The 17364-nt window shown below is 52.3% G+C and overlaps 1 protein-coding gene and 2 non-coding genes across 3 annotated transcripts in view; 2 read left to right on the top strand and 1 right to left on the bottom strand.

Annotated features, from left to right (window-relative positions):
• Positions 1-17364, top strand: part of LOC120375397 (zinc finger protein 850-like) — a gene marked incomplete at its 3' end in the record, with an annotated part of 37111 nt that overhangs the window by 16000 nt on the left and 3747 nt on the right. The window contains exon 2 of the mRNA XM_039496018.1: positions 11948-12074. Coding sequence (XP_039351952.1) covers positions 11948-12074 — 127 coding nt within the window. The remainder of the gene's footprint in view (positions 1-11947; positions 12075-17364) is intronic.
• TRNAC-GCA lies at positions 5449-5520 on the bottom strand. The gene has a single exon. It is a non-coding gene; the product is annotated as a tRNA-Cys (tRNA).
• Positions 6902-6984, top strand: TRNAS-AGA. Its single transcript has one exon. It is a non-coding gene; the product is annotated as a tRNA-Ser (tRNA).

Here is a 17364-nt window from a genome sequence, read left to right as displayed (position 1 = left end):
GGCAGCGGTGCACAGAGACCCCCTGGCCCCGCCCACCTAGGAGCTGCTGCCGGAGGGTTGTGTGTACCAGTCACTTTGGGTGCTGCAGTGCCCAGGGTAAGCACCACCCCTCCTGCACCCCAACCCCCCCCCCCAGCACAGAGCCCGCACCCCGCACCCAGATTTCCTCCCATAGCTTTGCTTGTTTCCTTTCACCCAAAACCATCCTTCTTCTCCGGGGCTGCAAGTAGCCATCCCTGGGAAGCCAAGAGGCAGGCACAAGATTCTGCCTCCCAGCAGCCAACCGCACCTCCCCAGGCTTTGCAGAACGAATGGTGACGCTCTACTAACCCCACTTAGCCGCACTGAGGCGCTTAGCTTCTGCCCTGCCTTCCTCAGCTCGACTTTCCTCTTTTGCCCAATTCCTGCCTCACTCCCTCCTTTGGCAAGTCACGCAGAAGAGCCGGCCGCCGTAGGCCAATCTCCAAGGGCAGAGGAGACCAAGCCACAAGGCTTCAAAAGGTGAGTGGCCCAGTTCCTCTAGCTTTCCCCAGCTGATGCCAAGGTTTCTTCTCAGCTCATTTCACCACCCTCTGCCATGCAGGAGTTGGGGTTATCACAGGGACGGACCAGTGGCAGCAGTAGGAGCGCCTTGCTGGACAGGCAGAAATAAGCCCTCCTATTTCTGTCTGGTTTTGAGCCACACCTTTTGTGTGGTAGGCAAATATGATAACCAATATACTACAGAAACTCTGTTGCAGTGCTTTCTCCCTCCCTTCATAACAATGGCCATACTGGCTCAGACCAAAGGTCCATCCAGCCCAGTATCCTGTCTGCCAACAGTGGCCAATGCCAGGTGCCCCAGAGGGAGTGAACCTAACAGGTAATGATCAAGTGATCTCTCTCCTGCCATCCATCTCCACCCTCTGACAAACAGAGGCTAGGGACACCATTCCTTACACGGCCTGCCTAATGGACTTAACCTCCATGAATTTATCTAGTTCTCTTTTAAACCCTGTTATAGTCCTAGCCTTCACAACCTCCTCAGGCAAGGAGTTCCACAGGTTGACTGTGCACTGTGTGAAGAACCTCCTTTTATTTGTTTTAAACCTGCTGCCTATTACTTTCATTTGGTGTTCCCTAGTACTTATATTATGGGAACAAGTAAATAACTTTTCCTTATTCACTTTAAGGTGTGGGGGCTGGGCTGACTTTAGTCCCAGGCTTGGATCTCCTGAATGACGGGAAACATCCTTTGCTGCTACGCAGGGACAGCAGCTACTGGTGACATACCAGGGCTGGGATGTGAGGGGAATGTTGCATGGACTTTATCATACAGGCCCCATCTTGCTTCTCAGAGCCCACAGGCGAGAATCTAGAGAAGGGTGAATCATTTCTCAGCTGCATTCTCAGGAGAAGCCGGTAGCCGTCCTTGACCAGAGACCCAGGGGAGCAACCGCAGCAGTTCTGCGGACAGCTCTGGCTGCCAGGGGATCCAGCTAGGAGAGGGAGTGCTGGGGGCTCTGCACTTTTTGCAGTGGGGCTGTCTCAGGGGTCACAGGTGGCTTTGTTGGGGGGGTGGGGAAGCAGGGACTACAGGATGTGAGGCTGGCTGAAATGAACCTGCACAAAAAACCTCCCCCTTTGCTCCAGCTAAGGCCCTACTTTGGCCTCTCCCCCTTTCATAAATATCTCCATATCTTTCCCAGCGCTCAGAAACCCCCTCTCTCCCATGGGTATTTTCATGGTTTCTTCCTTTTTTAATGGAGAGAGAGAGAGAAAAAACAAACCTATTAATCTGAGCTACCGACACAGTTCACCGCATGAAATACACAATTTTGTGTTCAATGAGTTGTGTTCGTTTACATAACATGAAAAATATGTTTTGGTCAATGCATGAAAACCTCACTGCATTGAACAACCCACTGGATATAGTTAATGTACTACAGAATATTTAAAGAAGTTAAGAAAGATGTGCTTATAAATTAACATGTTGTGCCATTTACACACGCACAAGACACAGAAGAAACTGAAATCTGAGCTACTAAAATTTCCATTTTCTCACAGCATTTTAGTTCTCAATATTGTTTTAATTTGCTTATTTTTTTGGAACTAGAAATGAGGAAAGAGGAAGTCAGTGGAATTACTGCAGTGAAGGATTAGTCTCATTATTTGTCAATAACAAAACCTTTGTTAACAGAGAGTTAACTTTGACTGTGAATATCTCTTACCTTCCAGAACATCGAGTTCAGTAAAACTCAAACTCTGGAAAAACAGGGAATACAGAGTGATGGTATATGCCCAGATAACCTTAACTCTGCCCTCTAGAAGAGAATCCTGATAGCATATGAGAACAAGGAAAGGTTTGGGGACAAATTACATTTACTTCCCAAGAGTTTGTTTCTTCTGTAATTAATTGATCCTGGCCCCATCAATTGATCCTGGCCTGGTGTCTGGCTGTGGAATTTACTGTTTACTATTTTTATCCCAGCATATTTAAAGGCAAAACTGCTTTACAAAAGCTCCTTTAGTCTAGGTGATACAAACAGGTCACTTCCCAGCTATTTCAAGGAGATGGAATTTTCCTGACCCACAGGGAACTTAAACTAACCTGCTCAAGATCACACATTCCTTAGGAGAAAACGAAGGGGAAAAAAACCAAAACCCACCAAACCGTTGCTGTTTCTACCCAAATGATCAATGAGACCAGAAAGTGAGACTGTGCAATTAACTGTCTGGGACTACACTGACTCTGCAGTTACTTGGGTGCAGACACACCCAGCTCTATGGTTGGTAAACGTACAGAGACTCTGCTGCTGCTCATGAACTAGCAGTACATGACCCCTGAACAGCTGCCATTCGAATGTATCTGAAAGTCACAAGGAACAACGATCAGTGCTAAAGGAAGGCTGCCATTTACTAGAGCCCCAATTGATGCCGTGTGCACAAAGAGAGGATTGAATGTGTAACAGGGAGTTTGGTAACTCTTGGTTATTTTAGTTTTGTAACAGGCTCCTGTCCACCCCCAGTAGACTTTTCAGTCCCAATGGCAACTTACTTACCAAATGTAATACAGACTAGTCCATTCCTCCCACGTGGATGTGATTCTTGTTCTTCTGCACATTGTAGCCCATGGAGGCCAAGGACCTGCAAATGTGTCTTCATGTGCCTTTGTTTCATTGATGAAAACAAACCAAGACACTCAGAGGATTGAAAGTGATTTCTGCTGGGGGACGTTTGCTAGGTGTTTATGCATTTGCACAGGAAAACAGTAAGTATGTCCATTCATTTCAGGAATCCCTATATAGTAGAGCTCCTGAGCATACTAGGCCTGGGCTACACTAGGCGTTTAAACCGGTTTTAGGAGCGTAAAACCGATTTAACGCCACACCCATCCACACTGAGAGGCCCTTTATATCGGTATAAAGGGCTCTTTAAACCGGTTTCTGTACTCCTCCCTAACGAGAGGAGTAGCGCTAGTATCGGAATTACCATATCGGATTAGGGTTAGTGTGGCCGCAGATCGAAGGTATTGGCCTCCGGGCGGTATCCCACAGTGCACCACTGACCACTCTGGACAGCAATCTGAATTCGGATGCAGTGGCCAGGTAGACAGGAAAAGCCCGCGAACTTTTGAATATTTCCTGTTTGCCTAGCGTGGAGCTCAGATCAGCACGTGTGGCGATGCATTTAAAAATCAAAATAAAGAAAGAGCTCCGCATGGACCATGCGGATGTGATCGCTGTAAGGGCAGGCAAATCTGTTCTATCAGCGCCGTTACAGAAGATGAAATTCAAACTCATTTTAAAAAAATCTCCAGACAGACGCCATAGCAGGGGCTCAGCGCACTGCTGCGTGACAAACGTAACGGAAAGCCAAAGAATCAAATGGACGCTCATGGACTGGAGGACTCAAGCTATCCCACAGTTCCTGCAGTCTCCGAAAAGTATTTGCATTCTTGTCTGAGCTCCAAATGCTTCTAGGGTCAAACACAGTGTCCGCGGGTCAGGACATAGCTCGGCAATTTACGCACCCCCCCACCCACCCCCAGAAGTGAAAGGGAAAACAATCCTCTCTTGACTCTTTAACATGTCACCCTATCTTTACTGAATGCTGCAGATAGACCCGATGCTGCAGCACTCAACACCAACATCCTTGCTCCCCCCCCGCCATGGGTGGCTGATGGTGCAATACGACTGGTATCTGTCCTCGTCATCAGCCTATTGGCACATGGGGCAGTGCAAAAGGACTGGTAACCATGCAGACTAGCATCGGTGAGGTCTATCAAGGGTGCCTGGCCCTAATTTTTCCTGGTAGATGGTACAGTATGGCTGATAACCATCATCGTCATAGCAACAGGGGGCTGAGCTCTGTCAGCCCCCACCCTTCATGTGTAAAAAAAAGATTCAATTGCCTCTGGACTAGCAGAGGGATGCTGGGCTCCTCTCCTCCACACTGCTTACTGTCCTGTCTGGACTATCATAGCAGCTGGAGGCTGCCTTCCACTCATTTCTCACTAACAAGTCAGTGTGTCTAATTCCTGCATTCTTCATTACTTCATCACACAAGTTGGGGGACAATGCTACAGTAGCCCAGGAAGGCTGGGGTAAGAACGGAATCAACAGGTGGGGTTGTTGCAGGCACACCCCCTGTGAATAGCATACAGCTCATAATTTCTGCAGGATCTGACACAGAGCAGCTGTGCTCTCTGATACAGTGGTTCTCTAGTACACTTGCCCATATTCTAGGCAGGACTGATTCTATTTTTAGATACCAAAAAGGAGGGATTGACTCTGGGAGTCATTCCCAATTTTGGCTTTTGCGCCCCTGGTTAAGAGCAGCCAGGGGCACTTATGACAGCAGCAAATGGTGCAAAACGACTGGTAGCCATGCTCATCTTTTTACCAATTTATGGATTGGTAGATGGTACAGTATGGCTGGTAACCATCTCTGCTGTTATGCAAAGCAAAAGCATGCTGCTGTGTAGTGCTGCTGAATCGCCTGTCAGCGGCATCTAGTAGACATACGGTGACAGTCACAAAAGGCAAAACAGGCTCCATGATTGCCATGCTATGGCATCTGCCAGGGCAATCCAGGGAAAAAAGGCGCAAAATGCTTGTCTGCCGTTGCTTTCCCAGAGGAAGGAGTGACTGATGACATTTACCCAGAACCACCCGCGACAATGATTTTTGCCCCATCAGGCACTCGGATCTCAACCTGGAAATTCCAAGGGGCAGGGAAGGCTGCAGGAACTATGGGATAGCTACCCACAGTGCAACGCTCCAGAAGTCGATACTAGCCTCAGACCATGGACGCACACCACCAATTTAATGTGTTTAGTGTGGCCGCACGCACTCGATTTTATACAATCTGTTTTACAAAACCAGTTTATGCAAATTTGGAATAGTCCCATAGTGTAGGCATACCCCTAGAAATGGAATTATTTTTATTGAAGAAACAAGCTTGATAAGGGGGCACTTGGATTTGAACCAAGGACCACTTGATCTGCAGTCAAACACTCTACCACTGAGCTATACCCCCAAGGCATTTGCAGAGGCAAGTCAGTGATCTTAAGGATTTTGAAGGACGAGCTCTGCCTCAGAGAGCTCCTTTTCTATTCCCAGACCACAGGGGTTTAAAAAATGGGGTTTGATTAAACTTTATATACACATGTAGACACCACAGCTTGCACACCCACCAACATAACTTCCCCCCACTGACATAGCTACCACCTCTCGGGGAGATGGGTTAACTGCACGGACGGGACAGTTCTCTCCCCTCCGCTTGGAGCAGCTTCATTATTTATGAATAGGTGGGAAATAACCTCCTGAATAGACAGGAACCAATGTATAAAATATTGCTGTGTCTGCATTCAATATGTGTAACTGGCCATATTGGGCTGGATTAGTAGGAGCGTTGCCAGCAGATGGAGGGAAGTGATTATTCCCCTCTAGTCAGCACTGCTGAGGCCACATCTGGAGCATTGCGTCCAGTTCCCCACATACACACACACACACTACAGAAACAAATTGGAGAGAGTCTAGGGGGCAGGGGACTTACGAGGAGAGGCTGAGGGCAGGGCCGCCCAGAGGGGGGCAGGTGGGTCAATTTGCCCCAGGCCCTGCAGGGCCCCCAGGAGAATACAGGATTCTATAGTATTGCAACTTTTTTTTATGGAAGGGGCCCCTGAAATTGTTTTGCCCCAGGCCCCCTGAATCCTGTGGGTGGCCCCTTCCCAGACCGTGGTGCTGTCCCCCCCCTCCACCCCCTTCCCTCGTTCTCCTCCCTCCGAGGTCCCCTGTGCTCCACCCTCACTCCCATTTGGCCACTTCCCACCCCTGCTCTTTGGCTGAGGCCTGCTGATCGCCGCTCCTCCTCCCGCAAGGCCTCCTCGCGCCGCTCCACCCCCGACCCCACGGTCTGCCTACGGCCCCCTCTCTGCCCCTCCTGTCCATTGCCCACACCTCTCTGCCCCTCCTGAGACCTACCCTGTCCACCTCTTTCTTTGATCATCTGTTGTTATTCCTTGAAACATCAAGGATGGAATAAAAAGCGAGTTTACTCCAGGGTGAGGAAAGAAAGGACCCATCAACCCCCTGGCAAAGCTCAGTGCCCCAGAGAAAACCTGCCCCCTGCCATCACAATCACTGATGTACTGGGGATATGACGGGAAAGGGACTGTCTGAATGATCGAGGCAGGAAATGGACAAAAATCTACAGCAACAACATTAACCACAAACACACTCTCCTCATGCTCCAGCCAGAAGGGAAAGGAGCAGGAATTCTTGCAGTTCAGCCATGGACACACTTACACAAGGACACAGCAGTGTGTGTGTTGTGGAAGCTGGTCTGAGGAAACAACTGGAATTGATCACTCAGTGAGAACAGAACTAGAGTGCAGTAAGAGCCACATATCAAGCAAGTAGTTGTGGCCGAGTGGTTAAGGCGATGGACTAGAAATCTATTGGGGGTCTCCCTGCGCAGGTTCAAATCCTGCCAACTACGCAAGAAGTTGTGGCTCTTTAGTTTCAATAGAGCTGGTCTTGTCTCACTCTTCAGTTATGTCTACATGAAAGAGTAACGTGGCTTTAGTTAAAGTGTTTTAATTGAACAGCTGTTGCATGTCCACCCTATGCCCCTGTGTCACCAGAGCACATCCATGCTAGCATCTCTTGGATTGCCACAGAGAGCAGTGCACTGTGGGTAGCTATCCCACTGTGCAACTGGCTGCAGGGTGCTTTGGGAAGTGTTTGCAATGCCTCACGGGCTGGTACAGCGTCACATGATGCAGGTTTCTATCCCATTGTTCCATGGGCATCCTACTAGATTGCCAGCTGCTTTTCAACTGCAATGTGCATGGTGGGGTAGAGAGCATGTGTGTGGAGGGAGGAGAGAGTGTGTGCGTTATGAAGAGTGAGTGTGTCACACACTGTCTCTAAGTTCAGACAGCTGCTGGAAGCGACCAGTCCTGAGGCAGGGACAGCCCGACATCAGCCCCCCTTCTCTCCCTGGCTCAGCTCAGCACAGCACTCTCTGTCACACACACACACTGCTGCCTGCTCAGCTCTGTGTCAGGGGTGCTGGAACAGGGGGTTTAGAGGGCCATGGTCCCACCACTCTTTACTGGCTGTTAGGAAAAATGATGGAGGGGGGGAAGGGTGCAGTCTTGGGAAGAGGCATTCTGTGGGTGTGGCCTCGGGGGGAGAGGTGGTGTGAGTGGGGGTCCTTAGGGAAGGGGTGTCATGGGGATGCCACAGTTCGGACAACGGTGCCCCCCCGCAGTGTAAGGACACTGCCACCCCTGCTCTGTGTTGGCAGAGCAGGACAGAGCAGCATCCACGGCAGTGATTTGCTCCTGGGGCTCCGGCAGGGGCTTGGGAGTTGATTTAAAGGTCCCGGGGCTTCGGCCGCAGCAGGGAGCCCTGGGCCCTTTAAATCACCAGCCTGGGGAAGCCGGGCCGGGCTGGCACAGCGTAACGGCTCTTGCCGGTACCCCATACCGGAACATACCGGCTTACTTTCACCTCTGGAAGGTCCTCACGTGGATCAATAACTGGTTAAAAGACAAGAAACAAAGGGTAGGAATAAATGGTCAGTTTTCAGGGTGGAAACAGGTAACTAGTGGTGTCTGTACTGGGACCAGGACAAGTCAACATATTCATAAAGGATCTGCTAAACAGTGAGCTGACAAAATGTGCAGATGATCCAAAACTACTGGCTTGCTTCCTAGAACGAACGCTCCTTGAGTGGGGTGATCCACAGGGAGTAGCTCAAACCTTCAAAGTGCCTGGCCAGGGGCAGGACATTAGCCCAGCAAGGGAGGGGTGTGGCAGTGACATCACAAAGGCCTTTTACAGGACCTCAGACTATTGGTCAAAGGTGGTGGGGAGGTGGTGACCTCACAGAGAGATGCTGACATCAGCCAGGCAGGACAGGGGCGAGGGGCCAGGGAAACCTCAGAGACCCCTGTGGCTTTGCTTCAGCAAGTCTCCTTCTCCAGGTCTCTCTTTGAGGACTGGGGGAGTATTCGGGTTCACGGACGTGAGCGCCAGGAGGAACCTCTTTCGAGTTTTCTCCTTCCCTTTTCCTGATTTTACTAGAAAACAGACGTCCCTGTTTAGAAGGCAAGAGCCTCCTGGAGGTCTGAAACCTGTTCAGTCTGATCCATCTGGTGACAGTTGAATTCTAGGCATGGAAAACATGAGCTTAAGGAGGCAGAATTTTATTCCGCACCAGGGGGGGGCCCACAAATATGTTCCAGGGACACAAAAAGTTACTCTGCCCCCGGAGGGGGGCGAATCTCCCCGGATGTTACAGCCCGAGCGAGACCCCGGGAGAGAAACGGGGCAGAACCGGGGGCGAGAGGCGCCAACAGGGACAGGAGCCACCAACTCCCGCCCCGGGCTCCGCCCCATCCCAGATGCGGCTCCGGGCCGAGGCGGCTCCGCGGCTTCTCCCAGGTTCCCGGGGCAGAGTCACGTGCCCGCCCCCCCCCCCCCGGGTCTCTCACTCACCGGCTCACACGGAGGCGGCAGCAGCAGCTTTGTTCTCCCGCCCCCAGCGGGGCTTGCACGGAGCATGCGCAGTTCCAGTTGCTGACCCCTCCTTACCCGGGCTGTAGAGGGCGGACGCACCCCGGGGCAGGCTGGGAGATGTAGTTCCGGGCTCTCCTGGAGCGGAAGTGACGTCACCGAGGGCGGCGGAGCCGGAGCGGAACAGCGCGCGGATCGCTGCGGTTGTGCCTGGCTCGCGCGGGGCCGTTGGAGCCTCCCGGCCGGAGAAGGTTTGTGCCGCTGGGGTTCTGGGCATGCGCAGATCGCGGCGGGAGAGACCTTCATTAACCCCCTCGTGCCCGGCCCGGCCCCGCCCCCGCTGCGGAGCTGCAGCCTCCAGGTGCCGGCGCGAGCCTGGCCGGGGGGGGGGGACGTGTAGGGGCAGCCCGGACCTGGCCGGGGGGGAGGAGCCGGGGACCCCCGAGGAGCGGGGAGAGAAAGGGGGGGGGGCTGAGACCCCCTCGGATTTACCGCTGCCCCGCGGGGACCCCGCCCCTTTCTCCCTAGAGCCACGAGCAGCCCCCAGGGTGACCCCCCCTCCCCCAACCCCTGAGAAGTTCCCTGCCCCCCCCCCGATTGTGCCCCAATTTCTCTCCCCGTCGCCAGTGTCCAGCGCCCCCTGAGGCTGGGGGGGCTCTGGGGGTGTCTGGGGCCCTGGCCCGGGGCTCTGGGGACTGGGGGCCAGGGAAGATCTGGCAGGACCCTGGCTGGGGCTGTGGGGGTGTCTGGGGCCCCGGCTGTGGGGTCTGGGCTCTGGGGGGTGTCTGGGGGCTGCTGCTAACCCTGATCCTGCTCCCGGATCAGTTTGTGCCACAATCCTGGCTCCAAGCGCCAGGCAGCCCCAGCCAGGCCCACTCACCCTGGTAACTTTCTATCCACTTACCAAACACTGTCAGGTGAAATCACAGATTTGTCGATTTGTCTTTTCTCCCCTCTTGAAAACTGCAGGAACTTCTGCCTTCCCCACCCAGTCCTTGTCCTAGACCTTGGGGGTGAGGCAGGTGGGAAGGGGGCTAGAAATGCCACACAGTGGTCTCTTCCACAGCATTCTGGACTCCTTCTTCCTGAAATTTGGTTTCATTGAGGCCATTGTTAATCCAGAGTCACTGCATGGAAAGACAAGGAGTGACTCCAGATGGACAGTGGGGCAAATGAGATCAGCAGTTCTTCCTGTGAGGAGGGGCTCATTAGCTGCTCTCCCAGAGAGCTAAAGGAGGGAAGCTGCTCAAACGCTCTGTCCCTCTCTGCTCAGGATATTGGGGTTCAGCTTCCTGGGTCAGATGCTGCAGCCTCCATTGTGATCTGGGAGACCAGGCTTAGCAGCTGCTGCTCCCCCAGTGGGATTCTGTGCTGGGATGTGACCTTAATTAAAGCTGCTTCTCTGCCCGGCCCAGGTGACGACTTTCTGCAGCTGGTCCTAGCCCCCTAGGGCAGCCCTGAGCCCTGTTAATACAAATTCTGAGCTACGGACCCCAGGTTATTGAAAGACCTCAGGGAAAGTGCTGGGGACTGGCAAGAAAGTGACTCTGCACAAACAGCCCCTCGTCATTTCTCCTCCCATTAGCAATTGCCAGGAGCAAATCCAGACATGGGAGAGCAAAGCCCCCAGGAATGGGACTTTCCCAGCCAGAGGAGCAGGGAGAGAGGACAGGGGAAGGAGAGACTGAAAGGGGCAGTGGGAGAAATGAGTGGGGGGGAGAGATTTCCAGCTCTCTAGTCCACCCAGACACATGTATTGCAGCATCCCTGGGCAGAACCACTTTCCAGTGAACAAGAAAAGGATCAGACAGAGGAAAAGCTGGTTCTTGACTCCATATTCCCCCTGCTGGGGTGTGCCTGCCCTGGGGTCAGTGTCCGAGGGAATCCCCCACAGTGACACCTTTGGTTCTGTTCTTTTCTAGCCTTGTGTTCAGAGACTTAGTTATGAGATTGGGAGAGGGAGAAGTGAGGTTAAAAATGTGTCTGTGGGCTTAGCCTGGCAGGAAGGGCCAGCTCCACACTGTAATAAAGAGATTGAGCATGTTCCCAGCATGGCAGAGTCTAGGATGTCTGTCTGCAGGGAAAGGGCCTGTGGGAATCGTGATGTGAAATTAACTAAAGCCTGTTCTGAAACCTCCACAACTGCCCTTCTCACCCTCCCAGGCTGCAGAATGACATCCCTGTTTCGCTCTAGCTCATCCCATCCTCCCATGGGACAGGGGAGAGAAATGGCTGCAGAGGAGCCTGTTCAGGTAGGGATTATCGGGGGGTTGCTGGTGGGTTCCTGCAGGAGGGAGAGGGGACAGCAAATACACCGGAGATAGGAAGATTTGCACAGTCTGGTTTGGAGCGGGGCAGGAAATGCACAGGGTGGGGAAGGGAGGAGGACAGCTTGTGACATTCCTGCTGGGGGGAGTTTAATAAATGGCCCAAATTCTAGGAACAGACCCATGAGATTAAGAGGTGGAAATACCCTAATTTGTGAAACAGAAAATAACCCTCCTACCTGGGGCTAGGAAAACAGGTCAGGCTCCAGCACTGGGATTCTGGTCAGACTGACCAGCCGCTGCTGTGAGATATGAAAGGGGCACCCATCAGTGAGGTTTAGGGGAGATTCCCCTCCCTTCATATCCAGCTCCTCACAATGGGGAGGGTGTTGGGCTTCCTACCAGGGAGCTCTCCCTGGTCCCTGCTAGGGGCTTCATCTCCTGTATCGGTCTGTGGCTAGTAGGAGTGTGATGGATCTGTTGGGAGAGAAAAGGGGCTCTTGCTTCGTCCCCTTAACTTGGTGTTTCCAGGATGCTCTGAGTGGAGTGGGGGTGGGACTCTGACTGTGATCCACCCAGAGCTTGCATTTGATTGACTTCTCTCCCCCACAAATAGTGGGGCTGTGAGTGAGGCAGCAGGTACTGAGTGTTGGACTCTTGCTCTTTCAGGGGCCAGTGACCTTCGAGGAGGTGGCTGTGTATTTCTCCAGGGAAGAGTGGGCTCTGCTGGACCCTGCTCAGAGAGCCCTCTACAGAGACGTCATGCAGGAGAACTATGAGAATGTGACCTCGCTGGGTAAGGATTCCTGTCCTCAGTTGTTGGAAGGGGAAATGTAGATAAAAGGGTCACGCCAGCCCCAGAATGCCACCTCTACACTGTCCTGTCTCTGCATCACCCCAATATGCCAGTGACCCACACACTGCCAAAGACCCTCCCCTGCTGCAGAACAGTTTGGGAACAGAGCACAGGAGCAGTGTCACACAGTGTCAAATATCTCCTGTTTGCACAAGTAAACTTCTTTAAGATGGGGCGACCACATCTGCATGCAGTGTTATGCTCCTACAAAGCACATGGGATCTTTGTAGAGGAAGGTAAATACACAGCATTTATTGAGAATACAACAGTTAGCATATGCTTTTTAGTCACCCACCCGTGATGTTCATAGTTACTAGTCTCTTGTAGCTCAAGTCAATCTAATGGCCAGTTAGATTGAGCATGAGTGTGGGGCTAGGCTCTTGTCGGTCACGATCCAGTGCTCCTGGAGTGTGGCAAGACAAACCCAAAGTCCCATGGCCAAGCACCCTGGTTCTTATAGGCTTTTTTCCTTTGTTGAACTCTATGGATTTTGCTGTATCAGTTAGTGATCGGTTACTTCTTAACTGGTGTAAACATTCCAGTGCACCTCCGAGAGGGTCAACCTGTCCTTCGTTCTGATTTAAACAATTGTCCTCAGGGGTGCCAGCCTTTACCTCAGGGTCATCAATCTGCCCTTCATTATGGATGTGCGTCGATGATTCTTTGATGTCCTTTAAGTCTCTTGACTCCTTCCTTGACTCTGGCTGTAACAATGGCCTTTACACCTTCTCTTTTCTGATGCATACATCCTCATTCACACAAACCCACTGAGGATACAAACAGTAGTATTTTATATCGAGCAAAAAGGCATTGCAAATGAAACCTTGCCTTCAATGTTTCTCTAATCTACTTAACATAGACACAATAGAGAATCCTGTCTCTAACTTACTAAACCTTAAAACAAAGATATGTAGATTTAACTAGAGTGCCTAATTTGTAATACATAGAGGAAACCATAGTAGACAGTGTAACTTATCCTAAAACAAAAGGTGACCATAATCAGTCAGAAGGATTGTTCTGGTTTGTCATTCCTTTCTGCTATTCAAACAGGGTGGCTGACAGGATGAAATCAAATCATACATTAATTCTCACAGTACATTATAAAATCCAGCTCCTACAGCCGTATTCGAGATGTGGGCGTACCATAGATTTGTATACAGGCAATATGATATTTTCTGTCTTTTCTATCCCTTGCTCAATGATTCCCAATGTTCCGTTCGCTTTTGACTGCTGCTGCACATTGAGTGGATGTTTTCAGAGAACTATCCATGATTCCAAGATCTCTCTTGAGTGGAAACTGCTAATTTAGACCTCATCGTTTTATATGTCTAGTTGGGATTATGTTTTCCAATGGGCTGCACTATGTGCTATCCTGACATCTAGTACTGCTGAGATCCTGCATTCAGTACTATCCCTGCCCTTCCTGTTCCCTTTCTCCACTGAACCCCACCAGCCCATGATTCCTGTTCCCAGCTTCCCCAGGACTCTCTCATTGTCTCTGGACCTCTCCGTCAGCAAGAAGCAGTGGCAGGGAGACTTGCCCTCTGAGTCTTGGATTTCTGGGACATGGATTTACTTTCTCTGTGTTTTGGGAGCCTCTTTGAAATTGAGTGTCTGTGACGTTAACCACAGTGCAATCTGGAGTGAACAGCTGTGTCCTCAGTTTCCCAAACTGGGGTGACTTTTACACTGTTTTACTGTGAGAGCAGCCGCTCCTGGGCAGTTAACACACAGTCTCCAGCATGTAACTTGCTCCCAGCTACACAGTATTGAGTGCTGCTAGTCAGCGACTCATGAGTTACAGTGCAGCACAGGAAAACCCCAGAAAAGTCTCTGTTCCCAGACTTCCCCGAGAAATCTGCATCTTTCCCTGTCCAACACACTACTGAACAAGGCAAGCTCATATGACGTCTGTCATTTTATCTGTGGAAAATGACATGCACCAGCCTTGTTATCCCATGTAGATGAGTGGACTCATCCCTGCAGCACCCCCTGCTGGTGACTTCTGGGAATTAGCTCATTCCAGCTCCGGCGCACCCTCTGCAGGCCGGTGATCTGCCTGTCCTCTGGCCCCCCATGTCCCTCCCTGGACCTGGTGCCCCTTTTACCTGGGGTGCTGCCCTCTGGCAGTAACCCCTCAGTCTTAGGGTCTCCCCTCCCCAGGGAACTCCCACCCACTATTCCCACCTCGGCTCAGTATAAGGCCAGTCATCGTCTAGCCCCACCCCCTGGGGCAGGCTGCAGTATCAGCCACTCATCACTGGCAAGGACGGTTTGGACCTGCTGCCTTTGCCTACCGCTGGGCTGCCCTCTGCAACCCCCCAGTACCTATTGCCTTCTGCTAGGCCACAGCCTGGGGCTTTCCAGGCTGGAGCTCCCCAGCTCCTCTGCCTTTCCCCAGCCCTGCTCCACTCAGGTACCCTGTGTCCAGCTCCCTGCAGCCATCTCCCTCTACAGACAGAGAGAGATTCTATCTGCCCCTGGCTTCTCTGCCTTTATAGGGCCAGCTGAGTCTGTTTGGGGCGTGGCCCCAGCTGCAGCCACTTCCCCCAAGCAGCCCAGCCTAAAAGCTGCTTTCTCCAGCCACAGCCCCCTCCCAGGGCTGTTTTTAACCCTTCAGGACAGGAGCGGGGGTCCACCCCGCTACATCCCAAATGCAGTTTCCAACACACTTTAATCCAAACACACTAGTTGGATAAAACAATAAAACAAGATTGTTAATTACCAAAAAAAAAAAGATTTTAAGTGACTACAGGTAACGAGGCATAAAAGTCAGAATTGTTTACAAAAGAAATGCAAGATAAAACACAAACTAACATGTAAGTCAGAGGTGGGCAAACTATGGCCCACAGGCCACATCCGACCCGCGGGCCCAGCCTGCCCGGCCCCTGAGCTCCTGGCCGGGGAGGATCCCCCCTCCCCTCCTCTCCCCTGCTGTCCCCTCGCCCCGCTGTCCCCTGCAGCCTCAACATGCTGCGCCTCAGCGCCTGGCCCACCGCTCCTGGGCAGTGCTGCAGCGGTGGGACTGCGAGCCCTACTGCTCTGAGTGGCATGGTAAGGGGCCGGTCAGCGCGCTCCTGAGGGACCTCGTGTCTAGCTCCGGCGAGCCGCGTTGCTGTGGTAAGGGGGCCAGGCCAGGGGTTGGATAAGAGGCAGAGAGTCCTGGGGCAGTCAGGGACAGGGAGCAGGGGCGGGTGGTCAGGGGATGGGGAATGGGGAGTTGGATAGGCGTGGAGTCCCGGGTCTGTCAGGGGCGGGGGCTGGATATGGGTTGGGGCAGTCAGGGGACAGGGAGCAGGAGGGGTTGGGTGGGGTTCTGGGGGAGGGAGGCTGGGGGGGTTTGGGAGAAGGCGGTTAGGGGACCATGATCGGGGGGCTTAGATAGGGGGTGGGATCCCAAGAGGGTTCTGGGGGGGGGTGTTAGTGGTGGTGGGGGTCTCTGGAGGGGGAGGTCAGGGGACAAGGAGCAGGGGGGTTTGGATGAGTCAGCAGTTCTGAGGGGGGTAGTCAGGGCGGGAAGTGGGTGGGGTCGGATAGGGGGTGGGGCCAAACTGTTTGGGGAGGCACAGCCTTCCCTACCCAGCCCTCCATACAATTTTGCAACCCCGATGTGGCCCTCTGGCCAAAAAGTTTGCCCACCCCGATCTAAGTTAACAAGCTGAAATGGATTGAAAGCAAATGTTCTCTCACCATCTGCTGAGACAGGCTGGTTTTCCTTTCAGCCAGGACTCCCCTAACCCGCCCCTGCCGCCCAAGATCAGGTCTTCAGAAGTTGTCATGAGCAGAGGGAAAGGGGAGAGAGAGAGTCTCATGCATTTTCCTCACATCTCTTTACAATTCAGTCCTTTCTACTAGAAACAAATCCAGTTCTCAGCTGAGTCATGTTGACAGGCTCTCGTAGATATGAGCTTCAAGTGGTCCCTGTGATGGAATGTAAATGTCTTCTTCACACCTTCCCCCTGCCGCAGAGTGGCTATTTGTCCAGCTGTTTGCCTTGCTGTCTCCGAGAAACTGATCTTCCCGAGCACTGTAACTTTTTCAGTAATATCATACAGTAAAATCTCATAACTTTAGATACAGTGTTACACATTTTAACAGGATAATATTCAGTAGATTATGTGTTTTCAAAATGCCATTCTGTGTACAAAATTGATCATAATTTTCTAGAAGAGTGAACCTAGGGGTACAGACTGACACAGTGTCTGTCTCTGTGTGTTCCCAGCAGATATGTGGGTATTTCAATACATCATAAGCACAGTGTTCATCATCTTCAAGGACCGGGGGAGCTGGTCCTGGGAATTCACTGTGGAATTCACTGGGAATTGAATTTTACCAAGTGTGACACTGTATGGAATTGTGAGACATTTTATGTTATTTTTTTTATTATCAATACCAATTTGATACAATTGAAATGACTCGTGCTAGATATGCCATGACAGGTGTCAGTGAAAATGTTATGCTTTTCCAAGTATGATAATTTTGTTTCTATGTTTGTATCAGCTTTGTATTGTGAGTTATAGATTTGTAGAGTAGATCTGTATTTCCAGACTTGGGCAGTGTTTCTGGGTGAGACATATTGGCATCAGCGCTGCCTAGGCTGTTTGATGGCCCATCAGCTGTACAGTGAGACCATGGAAAGGATCAAGGGCAGGGGTTGGCAAACTTTTTAGCCCGAAAGCCACATTGGGGTCCCCAAACACCCTGGCCCCACCCTCTATCCGCCCCCTCCCACTTACCGCCCCGTCTGCCCCCCCTCAGAATCCCCGAGCAATCCAACCCCCCCTGCTCCTTGTCCCGTAAGCGCCCCCTCCAGAGACCCCCCCAACTGCCCTCCCAGGACCCCACCCCCTACCCAACCCCGCTGCTACCTGTCCCCTGACTGCTCTGACCTCTATCCACCCCCCTGCCCACTGACAGACCCTTGGGACTCCCACACCGATCCAGCCCCCGTCCCCCCAGAACCTCCGCCCCATCCAACTGTCCCCTGACTGCCCCCCGGGACTCCCTGCCCCTTATCCAACGCCCCCACCTCCTTACCATGCCGCTCAGAGCAGCGTGTCTGGCAGCCACGTGGACCACGCAGAGCCAGACACACTGCCCAGCAGGAGCGCACAGCCCCACCCCGCAGGAGCGCTGCCCGCACGGTGGTGTGGCTGCGGGGGAGGGGCTAGCCTCCCCAGTCAGGAGCTCAGGCACTGGGCAGGACGGTCCTGTCGGCTGGATGTGGCCC

Source organism: Mauremys reevesii, linkage group 12 (genome assembly GCF_016161935.1).
Source record: "Mauremys reevesii isolate NIE-2019 linkage group 12, ASM1616193v1, whole genome shotgun sequence".
Lineage (NCBI taxonomy): Eukaryota > Metazoa > Chordata > Testudines > Geoemydidae > Mauremys > Mauremys reevesii.
Note: the sequence above shows the minus strand (reverse complement) of the source record. Positions and strands in the feature narration are given on the sequence as shown.